The sequence below is a fragment of the Mesoplodon mirus genome (assembly GCF_964341445.2).
Source record: "Mesoplodon mirus genome assembly, chromosome: 4".
Taxonomy (NCBI): domain Eukaryota; kingdom Metazoa; phylum Chordata; class Mammalia; order Artiodactyla; family Ziphiidae; genus Mesoplodon; species Mesoplodon mirus.
This window is the reverse complement of record NC_138979.1, coordinates 95,149,229-95,164,681: the sequence shown is the minus strand read 5'-3', so window position 1 is coordinate 95,164,681 and position 15,453 is coordinate 95,149,229. Positions and strand designations below refer to the sequence as shown.

The 15,453-nt window shown below is 42.9% G+C and overlaps 1 protein-coding gene across 1 annotated transcript in view; it reads right to left on the bottom strand.

Moving 5' to 3' along the window:
* Nucleotides 1–8,381: 8,381 nt before the first annotated feature.
* TNFAIP8L3 (TNF alpha induced protein 8 like 3) overlaps nucleotides 8,382–15,453 on the bottom strand; it is a 40,534-nt gene continuing 33,462 nt past the window's right edge. The window contains exon 2 of the mRNA XM_082618291.1: nucleotides 8,382–9,892. Within this exon, the coding sequence (XP_082474417.1) occupies nucleotides 9,330–9,892 (563 nt within the window). The 3' untranslated portion in view covers nucleotides 8,382–9,329. The remainder of the gene's footprint in view (nucleotides 9,893–15,453) is intronic.

Genomic DNA, 15,453 nt, shown 5'->3' with positions numbered 1-15,453 from the left:
GGGTGGGGTCAGAGCTGTAAAGGAGCAGAGTTTTTGTATGTTATTGAAGTTAAACTGGTATAAATTCAAGTTAGAGTTTTATAACTTTAGGATGCCAAATGTAATCCCCAGGGTAACCACAAAGAAAATAGTTATACACAAAAGGAAATGAGAAAGAATTTTAACATTTCACTACAAAATATCAACTAAACACAAAAGAAGAAAGAAATGCAGGAAATGAGGGACAAAAAGCTATAAGGCATATAGAAAACAAATAGCAAAAGGACAGAAGTAAGTCCCTCCTTATCAGTAACTACTTTAAATGTAAATAGATTAAATTCTCCAATCAAAAGACAGAGATTGGCAGAATGGATAAAAACATATGATCCAACTATATGCTGTTTACAAAAGACTTCAGATCCAAAGACACAAATATGTTGAAAGTGAAAGGATGGAAAAAGATACTTCATGCAAATAGAAACCAAAACAGAGCAGGAGTGGCTATACTAATATCAGACAAAATAGATTTTAAATCCAAAAATGTTACAAGAGACAAAGAAGGACATTGTATGTTGATAAAAGCTTCAATACAGCAAGAAGATATGACAATTATAAACATTTATGCACTTAATAGCAGACCATCAAAAGCCATGAAGCAAAACCTGATAGAATCAAAGAGAGAAATAGATGGTTCTACAATACTAGTTGGAGACTTCAGTACCCACTCTTCCTTACACTTAGCTGAATCCGCCTCCATTCCCCCCATGCAGAGGCTGATGAGGCTTGTCTTCAACACAGAGGATGCTTGAAGCTCAACCTGGTTCAGCATAATGAGTCTTAGTCATGGGTGTCATCAGGATTTTGTTTGCTCTGAATCTACAATCATAGGGCAATCCCAATATTGAGAAATTATTGTTTATGATATTTGGTGTGGGAGGGGCGAGCCACTTTTATATTGCTAGTAAGGTGAGGTGGGGTTGGGAGGTGATAGCTAAAGGGTACCAGGTTTCTTTTTGAGGTGATGAAAATGTTGTAAAATTGACTGTGGTTATGGTTGCACAAAACTGTGAATATACCCAAAGCCACTGAATTCTACACTTTAAATAGGTGAATTGTATGTTACATGAATTATATTTCAATAAAGCTATTTTTAAAAAGGTGAGTTCACAGACTTAGAGAACAAACTTATGGTTACCGGTGGGGAAGGGTGGGAGGGAGGGATAGATTGGGAATTTGGGATTGACATTTACACACTGCTATATTTAAAATAAAATGCCTAAAAATAAAAAAATAAAAAGGTGAGTTCGCAACACCAAGGTGCATGGAGTATACTGTGTAAAGATATGTATTAAAGACAAACAATGTGGGGGAAGGTTTTGAGAATTCCATAAAATGTCCCATTTATTGGAGGAATGGCTTTATTAATATATTTTAAAATAATTCTGATAGTTTCCCATGATATTTGACTCAAATCGGTAGTGACTTATTCATGACTTTGCATATTACCCTGTTATCTCTACAGAGATACATTACTGGAGTTGGACACGTTTCAGCTTAAAATGTATGTCTCAGTAAAGAGCAGTCCTAACATTGAATAGCAGTGGACCCCTGCTAAGCTGGTGACTGGCTGACTACCTGGGCCCACGTTGTGCAGTTCACTGGTCTTTGTGGGTTTTACCTTGCATTTTCTGGCTTAAAGCTTTTCCCTTCTGAAATCATGAATTTAGATCTACAGTCAAAAATCTTTTTTTTTAATTGAAGTATAGTTGATTTACAGTATTGTGTTAGTTTCAGGTGTACAGCATAGTGATTCAGTTTTGTTTGTTTTCCAGATTATATTCCATTATAGGTTATTACAAGATATTGAATATAATTCCCTGTGGTATACAGTAAGTCCTTGTTGCTTATCTATTTTATGTATAGTAGTTTGTATCTGTTAAACCCATACCCCTAATTTGTCCCTCCCGCCCTCCCTCTCCCCTTTGGTAACCATAAATTTGTTTTCTATGTCTGTGAGTCTGTTTCTGTTTTGCATATACATTCATTTGTATTATTTTTAATTTTTAAAATTTGTATTTATTTATTTGTATTTTTGGCTGCATTGGGTCTTCGTTGCTGCGTGCGGGCTTTCTTTAGTTGCAGAGAGTGGGGACTACTCTTCCTTGTGGTGTTGTGCGGGCTCCTCATTGTGGTGACTTCTCTTGTTGCGGAGCACGGGCTCTAGGCGTGCAGGCTTCAGTAGTTGTGGCTTGCGGGCTCTAGAGCACTGACTCAGTAGTTGTGGTGCATGGGCTTAGTTGCTCCGCGGCATGTGGGATCTTCCCGGACCAGGGCTCAAACCCATGTCCCCTGCATTGGCAGGCGGATCCTTAACCACTGTGCCACCAGGGAAGCCCTGTATTATTTTTTAGCTTCCACATATGAGTGGTATCATATAGTATTTGTCTTTCTCTTTCTGACTTATTTCACTAAGCATAATATTCTCTAGGTCCATTAACCCCTAGTTGGCCTCATCATTTGCAAATATTTTCTCCTATTCTGTAGGTTGTCTTTTCATTTTGTTGAAGGTTTCCTTTGCTGTGCAAAAGCTTGTAAGTTTAATTATGTCCCACTTGTTTATTTTTGCTTTTATTTCTTTTGCCTTGGGAGACTGATCTAAGAAAATATTGCTACAATTTATGTCAAAGAACGTTTTGCCTATGTTCTCTTCTAGGAGTTTTATGGTGTCATGTCTTATATTTAGGTCTTTAAACCATTTTGAGTTTATTTTTGTATAGAGCTTGAGGGAGTGTTCTAATTTCATTGATTTAGACGTAGCTGTCCAGCTTTCCCAACACCACTTGTTGAAGAGACTGTCTTTTCTCCATTGTATATTCTTCTCTCCTTTGTCATAGATTAATTGACCGTAGGTATGTGGGTTTATTTCTGGGTTCTCTATTTTATTCCATTGAACTCTATGTCTGTTTTTGTGCCAGTACCACACTGTTTTGATTACTGTAGCTTTGTAGTATAGTCTGATGTCTAGAAGGGGTAGGCCTCCAGCTTTGTTCTTTTTCCTCAGGATTGCTTTGGCAATTCTGGGCCTTTGTGGTTCTATATAAATTTCAGGATTATTTATTCTAGTTCTGTGAAAAATGTTATGGGTATTTTGATAGGGATTGCATTAACTCTGTAGCTTGCTTTTGGTAGTATGGCCATTTAAACAATATTAATTCTTCCAATCCAAGAGCATGGAATATCTTTCCATTTCTTTGAATTGTCTTCAATTTTCTTTTTTTTTAAATTAATTAATTTTTTTTATTTCTTGGTTTTCTTTTTTTTACAAATTTATTTATTTTATTTATTTATTTTTGGCTGTGTTGGGTCTTCATTGCTGCGCGCAGACTTTCTCTAGTTGTGGCGAGTGGGGACTACTCTTCGTTGCGGTGTGTGGGCTTTTCATTGCAGTGGCTTCTCTTGTTGTGGAGCATGGGCTCTAGGCATGTGGCCTTCAGTAGTTGCAGCACACAGGCTCTAGAGCACAGGCTCAGTAGTTGTGGCTCACTGGCTTAGTTGCTCCGTGGCATGTGGGATCTTCCTGGACCAGGGATGGAACCCATGTCCCCTGAATTGGCAGGCGGATTCTCAACCACCGTGCCACCAGGGAAGACCCTCTTTCTTTTTCAAATTTTTATTGGAGTATAGTTGATTTACAATATTGTCTTGAATTTTCTTTATCAGTGTTTTATAGTTTTCAGCATATAGGTCTTTTGCCTCCTTGGTTGGGTTTATTCCTAGGTTTTTTGCTTGTCTGTTTTTGTTTTCATTTTTACTTTCTATGCTCAAAGATCTTGAAGGGAATCATTGAGGTGTCATTTCTCAGTCCATTTGGAAGTATTGCTTCATTTAAATAGTGAACAGCTTCACTTCTAAGAAACATACAGTATAGAAATGCGCAGAGCTTCTTCCCTCTTATGATACTCGGAATGTGAAATTTTGGAACTGGAAGGATTCTTAGAGACCTTGTGCAACTCTCTGTTTTTACAGCTGAGGAAGCTGAGGCCCAGAGAAGTGAAGTATTGATATAAGGAAATCACCAGGTATTGGGCAAGCTGAGACTAAACCTCCTGACTCATGGCTTGTTTCATATTCTATACCTTCTGGTGCCTATGAAAGCTGAAAAGAAAATAAAACCCAAAATACTCATCTCCCTGGTCTCCCCAAACCCAAACTCAACAACCTGTTTCTAAAATCAAGTTGTAACAGTTTCTGAATCACAGAGCAGGGGTAGCCCCATCCTATCACTGAGGAAGTATGACCCTCTCAGCAGGGAAGCTGCTGCTCTGACAGGTGGAAGGACCCCAATTACCCACCAGGGACCAGCCCACAAGCTCTTCCTTCACAAGTGACAGAGGCTGGAAGAGTGCTCTCTCCCTCCATAAAGTAGGCTAATTGCTGCTTCCTTGCTAGCCTCCACACTCGCTCTGTGCCAAGCTCTGGCTCCCACCCAGCTCCTCCTTAAGGTGGAGCCAAACCCCAGACTCCCTTGTCCCAGGAGCTGGTCCAGAAAGGACTTAGAGTCAGCAAGAGGAGCTCTATACCACAGCCTGGGGGACCCTGGCTGCCCAAGCTCCAGCTTCCTGGGTGAGTGGCCAGACCTCTCCTCTGTAGAGACCTGCCCCAGCTCAGCATAGAAAGGACAAGGTAGGGAAAGGACAGGTTAGTAGTGTCACTGAGGAATATATAAATATACCACTATACCAATATAATGAGAATATACTAGTGCTGGAGGTAAGGTGTGAAAGAGAGCTTGCTCTGGCTGACCACTCCTTCTTCTGACACTGGGAGGAATTCTGAGTGTCACGTGCCTTAAGTTCAGACAAGAAATAAGCTCCTGGGATCCTGGGACCACACAACTGACGCCTGGGCCTCTGCACTCCAACAGGTGCTGCTGGATTGGGAGAGTATGAGCAGGTGCAGGTGACTTTTCTTCACAGGGAGGTTTTGCAAGGTTTCTCCACTCTTCCCTTCCTTGGGAGGAGCAGTGCCTGGTGTGTCCAGCGATGGCCTCTCTTGTGCTTTGAGATTTATTATCAGAATTGCCAGGATGGGTTGGTCAATTCTTTGATTACTTATGGTAGCTTTTTCTGGCCAGTTTTCAAAGGGAAGGCAGGACATGTGGGATCCCACCTCTTTCTGTAGAAGGCCTATGTGTACCCCAGACACAGGTTCACCCCTCAACTTTGAGCCCCCCAAAATGAGTCACCGTCAAGGGCAGGGTGACACTCATTCATTCCCTGCAAGCCTATACCTTCATATGTTGTAGCAACATTTCTCAAAATGAAGAACTCATGGATGCCCAAGCTATGCCTGCAGACCCCTAGGGGATGCCCAGGCCTAGTTAGAGAAATGCATTAAGTTAAATTCTTTTCTTTCACTTGATCAATTAGCATGAACAACACTGTAAACACAAAGAGAAACTCGGACCCTGAAGACAGATGGCACCACGTGACTATAGGTAGTCATCCCTATGTGACTCAGAAGGTACTGAGGCTGATTTTGATTTTTTTTAATTATTTATTTATTTGGTTGCGCTGGGTCTTAGTTGCGGCACGTGGGATCCTCTTTGCTGAATGCAGGATCTTTGTTGCAGTGTGTGGGATCTTTAGTAGCGGCATGCAGGGTCTAGTTCCCTGACCAGGGATCAAACCCGGGCCCCCTGCACTGGGAGTGCAGAGTCTTAACTGCTGGACTACCAGGGAAGTCCCTGATTTTGATTTATTTTTTTTTAAGTTGTCAGAATGAAACAAAAATTTAAAAACTCCTTTTAGAACTCATGGACTTTAACCCACTCCAGCTCCCCCCTGCTCCCCCAGAACTTTCAGGGATTTCCAGATGCCATTTTGAGGAACAGGATTGTAGAAGAGTCTTTCCCCTATCAAGCAAGGCCTCCCTCTAAGGAAGGAGCAAGAGGTGGCCTGGTTTGAGCTGTGGCCCTATAGCAGGATCACACTAAACAAAGGAAACCCACTGACCACACAGTTCTGAGTTGGGAGGGCCTTGGAAACCCGTTCTTCAAAGGCCATCTGATTCATGACTCTATTGTCAACATCCCATTCCATTCCTGGACAGTTCCTGCTAATGCAATGTTTTTGCAGCCAGAGTTGGCTGATCTAGAATTTTCACTGATTGGTTTTGCTCTTGACATCTGGGACCATGTTGAATTTTTTTAAAAAGCCCCCAAAATATTGGGGCAGAGGGTGCATAGGCCTGATTTGAGCTCCTTTCTTTTTTTATATAAATGGATACAAGAAGTTCATTGGAGCAGCCAATGAATGTACTGATTTGCTTCTGAAAAATGTACAGATGGGTGAGATGGGAGTTTGGAGGAGAAGTACAGATGGTGAAGTCTTTTCATTTGGATTTGTCACTGAGCAGAGACCTGGAGTTGCTGAGGGTGTCGAGACTCACAAATGCAAACACAGGGAAGAAGAGTGATAACAGACACATGGCAGGCACAGCCAGCAGGGAATGTGTTTCTGTAGGGTTCAGACACACAAAGAAGGACACAACCAGGGGTGGGGTAGAAACTTCAGCACAAGTCCCTGGTGTCCTCCCCTGGGGACAGAGCTGAGTGCTCAGGGATGGTGGAAGACTCAGTGATGTTTCCAGATGAAACCGCTCCTGCCGCCCCCACAACCCTTAAAGAATGGGTCCTGTCTCTGCCCTTGGGTTGCTGAGCCAGGCTTTGCTCTCTGAAGTTTGCGTGGGGCTTGAGCAAGTGAGTGTTTCAGTACTGTTGCTTCTTTTGAAATCAGTTTTCTTTAAGGTGCCACCTACATGTAGATATTGTAACTTTGCTTTTCTGGGTTCTCACTATCGAAAATTTAGTACAGAATTCTAAGCACAAACGTACGTCTACAGAGTCTTATTTTTATAAGCATCTGCTGGCCTCTGTCACATTGTTTTCAACCAAAACAGCTTTTTAGGGCCGCTAAGTGACGTGGTTAGAGTCTTCAGGATAAACCAATAATGAGATTCCTTAGCCACTAGATTGTTATGTAAAATATTTGAAATTTGTAAGCTTTTCTGTTGGCCCATGAAACTCAATCATCACATGAATTTACATGCCAGCGGTATATTTGAAAGGCATACACGGGATAGGTGTTGACTTTTTAGAGGCGTGGTGGGTTACTTGTGCCTGGGTAACCCAGGTTCCCTTGGCTACTGTTGATAAGATGGAGACACAGCTGGCTGGCCTCGTGGTAGAGCACCCTTTGGCTGCCTCAGTGAGGAAGCCTAAGGTGGTAGAACGTTTTGGTCCACACCATCATTGCACCCCATTCCTTCAGCGGCTTGAGGCTCAGAACCTCCCACTGTGCTGTGACCTGTGGAGAGGGGAGAACCCACAATCTTCTTTGGCTGGGGATCCTGCCTTCTTCCCTGCTGTGTCTCAGATGGACAGGAGACAGTTCCACCCATTCCTTTGGCAGGGCTGAGTTCTGTGGGTAGGTCCACCTACTTAGTGAAAAAAGAACCTGCTTCTAGAACCATGCCTCATACTAGAAAGCGGTCCTTCATCAGACAAGTACACCACCACAGGCATTGAGGAGGACTCTGTATGTGAAAATTCGGCTACGGCTGGGCTGCTTGCTGCCTGGTGGCAGGTGGGCAGGGAGGAGCCTGTCACCCATAGCTTCCACGGGCACTGCCTAAATGACCAGTGACCTCCCCAGCCCAGATGTGCACAGGGCATCACTGTTCTGTCCTCGGGACTGTGAGAAGGGGCTGGGCCACGTTTGTCAAACATGGAGACAGGGGCAGACTTAACTATTCCCTATTCCCCACTGGACATCCTTCCTGTGAAGTAATTTTGAATACTGGTGGCTGAAGAACTTAACAGGATACTTTATACTGACGTTGACATGGGAGCCAGTTGGGGCTGAATGGCCACAGCAGGTTCAGTGGCCATCTTTTCACACCCTCACACAAACCATCTCTGCTAGAGAGAGGCCATGGGGTGGGATGAACCATGGGGCTGAGCTAATATAGTATTTTTGCATTATCATCAGATACAGGAGAAGCATAACAGGACAGGAGGTGATGATGGAAGGGCAAATCTCTTAAGGTGGTGTCCTCCAGGCAACATTATAAGGCATTAAATATTTTGTGTGAAAGCGAGGCTTTGAGACATTCAGAGAAGGCGGTCACAGTGTCCATGAACTAGCTCCCCACTAACCAGGGGCACAGGCTCCACCCTATACGTGCTCCCCCAGGGGCTACTTTCCCTGAGGGACTAAGTGCAAAGCTCTTACTCTTCATTGTCTTCTTCCTTTCAATCCCATTATTCCTAACACTGTATCTAACTCCAAGGAATTTGATTTTTGAATCACAACTCCAAAACCTCTTATTTGAAGGGTAATTTCAATTTATTAACAAACCAGCGAAAACAGCACAGAATGACTGTGAAAGACCAAGAAAGATGGATAGGGCTTCGTTCTGCCCAACTCTCCTGCGTGTGCCAGCATAAACCTTCCCTGTGCCTCCCAGATGGTGCCCCTCAGATGGGGAGAGGCCAGCCCTTCAGGGGCAGGGGGAGCACAGTTCTTCTCTGCTTCTGCATGATGGGTGGGAAACTCTCTCTCCACTCCCCCCCCGCAGAAAGTTTCCCTCTGCAGGACCATAAACCTGCACATCTAAGACCTAAAAAACACAGCTCTTGAAAAATATTTTTCCAATTTGCAGCTATACTTTTTCACACCTTTGGATTCATTTTTATTTTGTTTGAAACAGCACATCTAGAGACAAATTGCTAACCCAGCCCATTAGAAACTATTGTTCTTTTCTCTGCTGCTTAATAGTCTAGATCCAGGTTGATCCCTGCCACATGCCAAAGAGAAACTAGTAAGACCTTTTGTTAGAGTTTTTAAAAGCATGAACATAATCTCACTTGATCCTCACAGCAGCCCTGGGAGGTAGGCAGGTGGGCATGATGGTTCCAGGATCCAGAGGACAAAATTGTAACTGATGGAGCTGGGAACCAAACCCATGTCCTCTGACCCCTGGTCCAGGGCTCCTTCCATTCCACAAGATGAACTGGGCCCACCTAGATGAGCAGGGCAGCTTTTCTGCTTAGAATAGATGAGACGTCCTTTGGGCTTGCAAACAAAGGAGATTTTAAGTACAGACCTCAGCAGAGAGCTTAGGTGACAAACACACCCGAGCTCAATCTAGCATCAACATCGGAGGGATGAACAGGACAGAACGTGGGCATCTTTGACAAGGGTTTCTTCTTGTTTTCCTGATTCTCACCTGGAACACGCTGGGTGCTGTAACATGAACGCAGCCAAGTCCAGGAGGAGGGAAGGCATTCAGAGGACTTTCTCATCTAGCAATTTATTGATTCCTTCACACATCCTCTTGAGGTTGGGCCTACAGTCTCCATCCAGGCTATAAAGGGTGGAGAGGAACTCCATATCAGCAAAGTGGTTGAAGACATGGTTGATGCGCCCGTGGGTCCTGGGTGTCAGGTGCCTCTGTACCAGTTCATGCACCAGGTCCTTGCACTCATGTAGGAGCTTGGAGAGCACATTTCTATCGAAGGTGTATTCTACCTCATAGAAGCTGACGATTGTCATGGCCGTCTGGTTCAGTTTCTTCCTGAGCTTCTCCACGATAACAACCTCCTCCTGGCTGAACTGGTTGTTCCGGTAGAGGATCCCAATTTTGATCGCCACCTTGATTAAGTCTTTCATGATCTTGTGGGCTTCCTTCTTGTTGTGTGTGTGCTCTTTGGTGACTTTGTAGAGCTCATCAAAGATCTCGCTGCTGGTGTCATCAATCAGCATGTTGGCCACAGTTTTACTGGCTATTTTGCTCAGAATCTTCTTCTGGGCCTGAAGGGCAAGGTTCTTTGAACTAAAAACATCAGGACCTATGGTAAGAAAAGAAATAAAAGTTATAGAAATACTGGAACTGTTTATTATGTTTCTACAAGTGAAACATACTAACTTGAACTTATGTTCTTACAGCAAAAATTCATGCCTTCATACCCCACGACTCTTTTATGAAACCCCACCCCAGCCTGGTTGCTCCACTGTGCTCGCCACATGACATGCTTGTTTACCGTCTTGAACCTTTTAAATTGTGCTCTTTCCTCTCTAGACGTGGTCTCCTCATGTCCGGGCCAAATCTCACGCTTTTGACTTACTTCATGCAAAAAGCCTCCTTAACTCTATTTGCTCATGAAGAACTCCCTACAATGATTATTGCACAGGAAACTATTCAGTTTTGCAAATTTACAGGAGGAAATTATTGCTTAATGATAAGAATGTAGCACCAATGCCAACCCCATTCTTAGGACAGACCTGGGTGGTTGATCATGGTAGTATTTTTTGACTGAGTCTCAGAATTCATATTTCATTGAGTCTAAGATATATTTTTTTTCCTGTTTGATATCTTGGAAATTGGGATGTGTCTCATAGTCACTGTTCCCAGGTGGTAGTTGTGCTGTGGTTGCATTACCTGTGTGTGCATCAGTTTACACAACAGGAGACAGATTTGGAATAAAAGCCATGAGTAGTCTTGTAAGAAATGTTGCTCACCAGTGTTCTCGATGGCACACAGAACCACATTTTGTGGGTAACACAGACATCAACAGTTCCAAGCAAAGATGCTTCAGCTGAGTACAGAAGTACCCTGAATGTGAGGAAGCTTAGAAAAACCAAAGCCACTTTATTTCCCCGTTACTTTCCACTTTATGAACGAATGAGAACAATATATGTTAAAAGAAATAACACTATGTACACGTAAGTCTAAAAGGGATCTTTCAATAAGTATAAAATAAAAATTCTAAGCAATAAGAAAGCAATCATTTGCAGTTTAATTGGCAGCATTTTCTTCTTTCTTAAGAGCATAAAAGGCATCTTATAATCAATGGTGTCTTAGATTGGATCGAATACTCCATGAAGTCACCAGTTAGCTGGAACTGATATTTGACAGTCAGCAGTACGTGTGTGCATCGTTCTTATCTTCCCAAGGACATTCAAGTCGCTGGAGGACAAAGACAACATCTCCTAGCTCAGTTCTGGGTGCAGGGATGGAATGGTGTTTGTTAAGTTAAATGCCAGAGTAACACTGCAGAAGAATAAATTTTCCTTTGAGAACTGATGGCTCTAGGATCCCTAGAGTTTTTGTCCAGTGCTCTGTGGCAACATGGAAGTGACAGGCAGCATGGACAGACAGGTGGCCACACATACTAGCTTTTGCAGTCCTGTCTGGCCCCTCCCCAATTCATATCCCACCCCCTCTGCCCACCGCAGACCCATCCCCTCAGTGGAATGCCATTAATCCCTGGTGCTTAGGTCTTGCAGACATGGACTCAGTAAACACTTAAACACAATTCAGACATACGACCCAACACTTCCTCCACCCGCATATCCCCTCATGGACTGACTCCCTCCCTCCCAGCCCAGCCTTGCTCCCTCAGCCCTGGGTCTTTCCAGGACAGCTACTTCTGCTCACGGACCTCTCCCAGCTGTAAGCTGCAGGGTCATGGCCTGGAGTGGGGTCACTAAAGTAGGATCAGAAGAACTAAAGCAGCAGGCACCACGGGTCTCCCACAGCCCCAGGAAGCTCTCTCCTAAAAGTCTGAGACCATAGACTCTTTAAGCAACTTTGGAGCAAGTGACCCTGATACAGCCAGGATTTTCCCTTCAGCTTCAGTGTGAAGGGAATAAACAGTAATTCTTGACTTTTCCTTACGGTGAGATTTATGCCCTTCCAGAGTTTGAGACAAATAATATTTCTGCCTGGTCTGATCATCTACCGTGGTCAGCCAGACCTTTGTGTAAATAACCTTTGTTCCAAAAACATCAAATTCCTCCTCCCCAAACAAATATTTACCAGCATTAAGGATGTTTAAAAGATTGTGCTGTATGCTTTGAAATCAGTTCCACAGGAGAAACTTAAAGACTTTGAGCTTTGGCCCTGTCACCAAAATAAGTGTATGCCTCCTTAGGTGATTATTTTGATGGGAATCTACATGGATCTGTTCTGGAATATCAAAAAATGAGTCATTTCTTTGTAGACACAACTCCTAAAAACTGCTTGAGAGGAAGGTATTTGAAGAGGTTCTCTGGAAATGCAGCACACATGCATTTACACAGAAGCAACAGATCAACTGTGTGTCCACTGGAATGTAAGCTCTGTGGGAGCAGGGATTTGTGTCCAAGCCCCACTGGACATCCCAAGCCCAGTGCATTGCTGGTCCATGGCAGCTGTTGTTGAATGAGGAAGCACTGGCTCTGTGCCAGGCACTTCATGGCTTTAACCCTAAGAGCTGGGTGAAGCTGGTGTTTTAAACCAAGGCTTCCCTGCTAGCCGGATTCCAAACCCTGCTCTTTTTACCACCAGCATTCCCAAAAGTTTTCTCCAGAACAGTGGTCATCACACCTTTTGCTCTTACAGCCCCATAAGAATTTTGAAAAGCTAGTACCTCCTTGCATATTTTTTAACTTGACAGAAAGTATTTTTCACCTTATGGTTAAATAGTTAGAATTTCTAAGTAGATTAAATGTCTAGATATTGTAAGTATTGATACTTTAAAATCAATGTGTTAAATTATTCTTTTAAAAGTGTCCAGTGTACATACCACATACCACAGTGATACAACATCCATTATTGTCCCTTTTAAAATGACAGGAGCAAGCTCTCCTTTAAAAATTAGAGCTGCTGGGACTTCCCTGGTGGCGCAGTGGTTGAGAGTCCGCCTGCCCATGCAGGGGACACGGGTTCGTGCCCCCGTCTGGGAGGATCCCACATGCTGTGGAGCGGCTGGGCCCGTGAGCCATGGCCGCTGAGCCCGTGCGTCCGGAGCCTGTGCTCCACAACGGGAGAGGCCACAACAGTGAGAGGCCCGTGTACCGCAAAAAAAAAAAAAAAAAAAAAAAAAAAAAAATAGAGCTGCTGCCATAAACAAGACAAAAAGACAACCTTCAGAATGGGAGAAAATATTTGCAAAAGGAGCAACTGACAAAGGATTAATCTCCAAAATATGCAAGCAGCTCATGCAGCTCAATGTCAAAAAAAAAAAAAACCCAATCCAAAAATGGGCAGAAGACCTAAATAGACATTTCTCCAAAGAAGATATACAGACTGCCAACAAACACATGAAAGGATGCTCAACATCACTAATCATTAGAGAAATGCAAATCAAAACTACAATGAGGTATTACCTCACACCGGTCAGAATGGCCATCATTGAAAAATCTACAAACAATAAATGCTGGAGAGGGTGTGGAGAAAAGGAACACTCTTGCACTGTTGGTGGGAATGTAAATTGTTACAGCCACTATGGAGAACAGTATGGAGGTTCCTTAAAAAACTAAAAATAGAACTACCATATGACCCAGCAATCCCACTATTGGGCATATACCCTGAAAAAACCATAATTCAAAAAGAGTCATGTACCACAATGTTCACTGCAGCTCTATTTACAATAGCCAGGACATGGAAGCAACCCAAGTGTCCATCGAAAGATGAATGGATAAAGAAGATGTGGCACATATATACAATGGAATATTACTCAGCCATAAAAGGAAACAAAATTGAGTTATTTGTAGTGAGGTGGATGGACCTAGAGACTCATACAGAGTGAAGTAAGTCAGAAAAACAAATACCGTATGCTAACACATATATATATGGCATCTAAAAAAAAAAGGTTCTGAAGAACCTAGGGGCAGGACAGGAATAAAGACGCAGACGTAGAGAATGGACTTGAGGACATGGAGATGGGTAAGGGTAAGCTGGGACGAAGTGAGAGAGTGGTATGGACATATATACACTACCAAATGTAAATAGACAGCTAGTGGGAAGCAGCCGCATAGCACAGGGAGATCAGCTCGGTGCTTTGTGTCCATCTAGAAGGGTGGGATAGGGAGGGTGGGAGGGGGATGCAAGAGGGAGGGAGGGGATATGGGGATATATGCAGATGTATAGCTGATTCACTTTGTTATAAAGCAGAAACTAACACACCATTGTAAAGCAATTATACTCCAATAAAGATGTTAAAAAAAATTAGAGTTGCTACATTATTCTTTTTTCTCCTTGAAATTGTATCTCTATTCTATGACATCCAGAAACTTTAACTTAATATCTGTTTTTATGCTTGAAAATGTTTTATTTGATCAATCCGTCATAATTCTCTATAACCAAAGGATCCATACATATTGAAATTTAAATTAAAAGACGATTCCAGTGATCAAAATCTCCAATCCTTAAAAAAATGCCTTCTGGAGTGAGTTATTCTAATTATTTTGGGTACAAGTATTAAACTTTTGATAAATACTAAACATAAAAAATAAAGTTTTATTAGAAATGTACCTCCAAATGAGATGGGTAGGGGCAGGTTATGGTGCTTTGATTAAGAGAGGCATCACCAACACCAAAGCTTCACATCATCCCTTTGTTTGACCAGGTTTTCCAACCCAGGAAAATGTATTTGTCCCAATAAGATTCCTTATGGGCGGGAACCCGATGACTGAAACATTGGAAAGAAGGAAGGTTCACCACCCTTTGACCTCAGATTGTTGCTCTGACAGATGAATTTAGAAAAGAGTATTGCGGCTTCCTTGGTGGCGCAGTGGTTAAGAATCCGCCTGCCAACACGGGACACAGCTTCAAGTCCTGGTCTGGGAAGATCCCACATGCCACGGAGCAGCTAAGCCCGTGTGCCACAACTACTGAAGCCTGCGCGCCTAGAGCGTGTGCCCCACAACGAGAAGCCACCGCAATGAGAAGCCCTCACACTGCAACGAAGAGTAGCCCCTGCTCGCCGCAACTAGAGAAAGCCCACACGCAGCAACGAAGACCCAATGCAGCCAAAATAAATTTATATAAGAAGAGAGTACTGAAGTGAGAAAAAGGAATTGGATTTATAAGTCAATTCCCCCAAAACTCTCCTTATCTGCTCATCGCATGGAAAGTCTCTGGTCTCTCTATGGTGCACACACCAGTTTGAGTCCTGCTCTTCTGTAAGAGTAGCAGCATTCCATGAGATGTTAAGTGGTGTTCTTTGCGGGGATGGGGTGGGGGAGGGGAGTAAAGAGGTTTTTTTTTTTAAAGGTTATACTCCATTTATAATTATAAAATATTGGCTATATTCCCCATGTTGTACAATATATCCTTGTAGCTTATTCTTTGCATAATAGTTTGTACCTCTGAATTCTCTACCCCTATCTTGCCCCTCCCCTCTTCCCTCTCCCCACTGGTAACCATTAGTCTGTTTTCTGTATCTGTGAGTCTGCTTCTTTTTTGTTATATTCACTAGTTTGTTGTTATATGTTTTAGATTCCACATATGAGTGATATCATACCGTATTTGCCTTTCCCTGACCGACTCATTTCACTTCTCATAGTACTCTCTGAATAAAGTTTCTTGATCAAATAAGCTTGGAAAACACTGGGTTAAGCAACATTAAACAGAATCTTGTAAGAC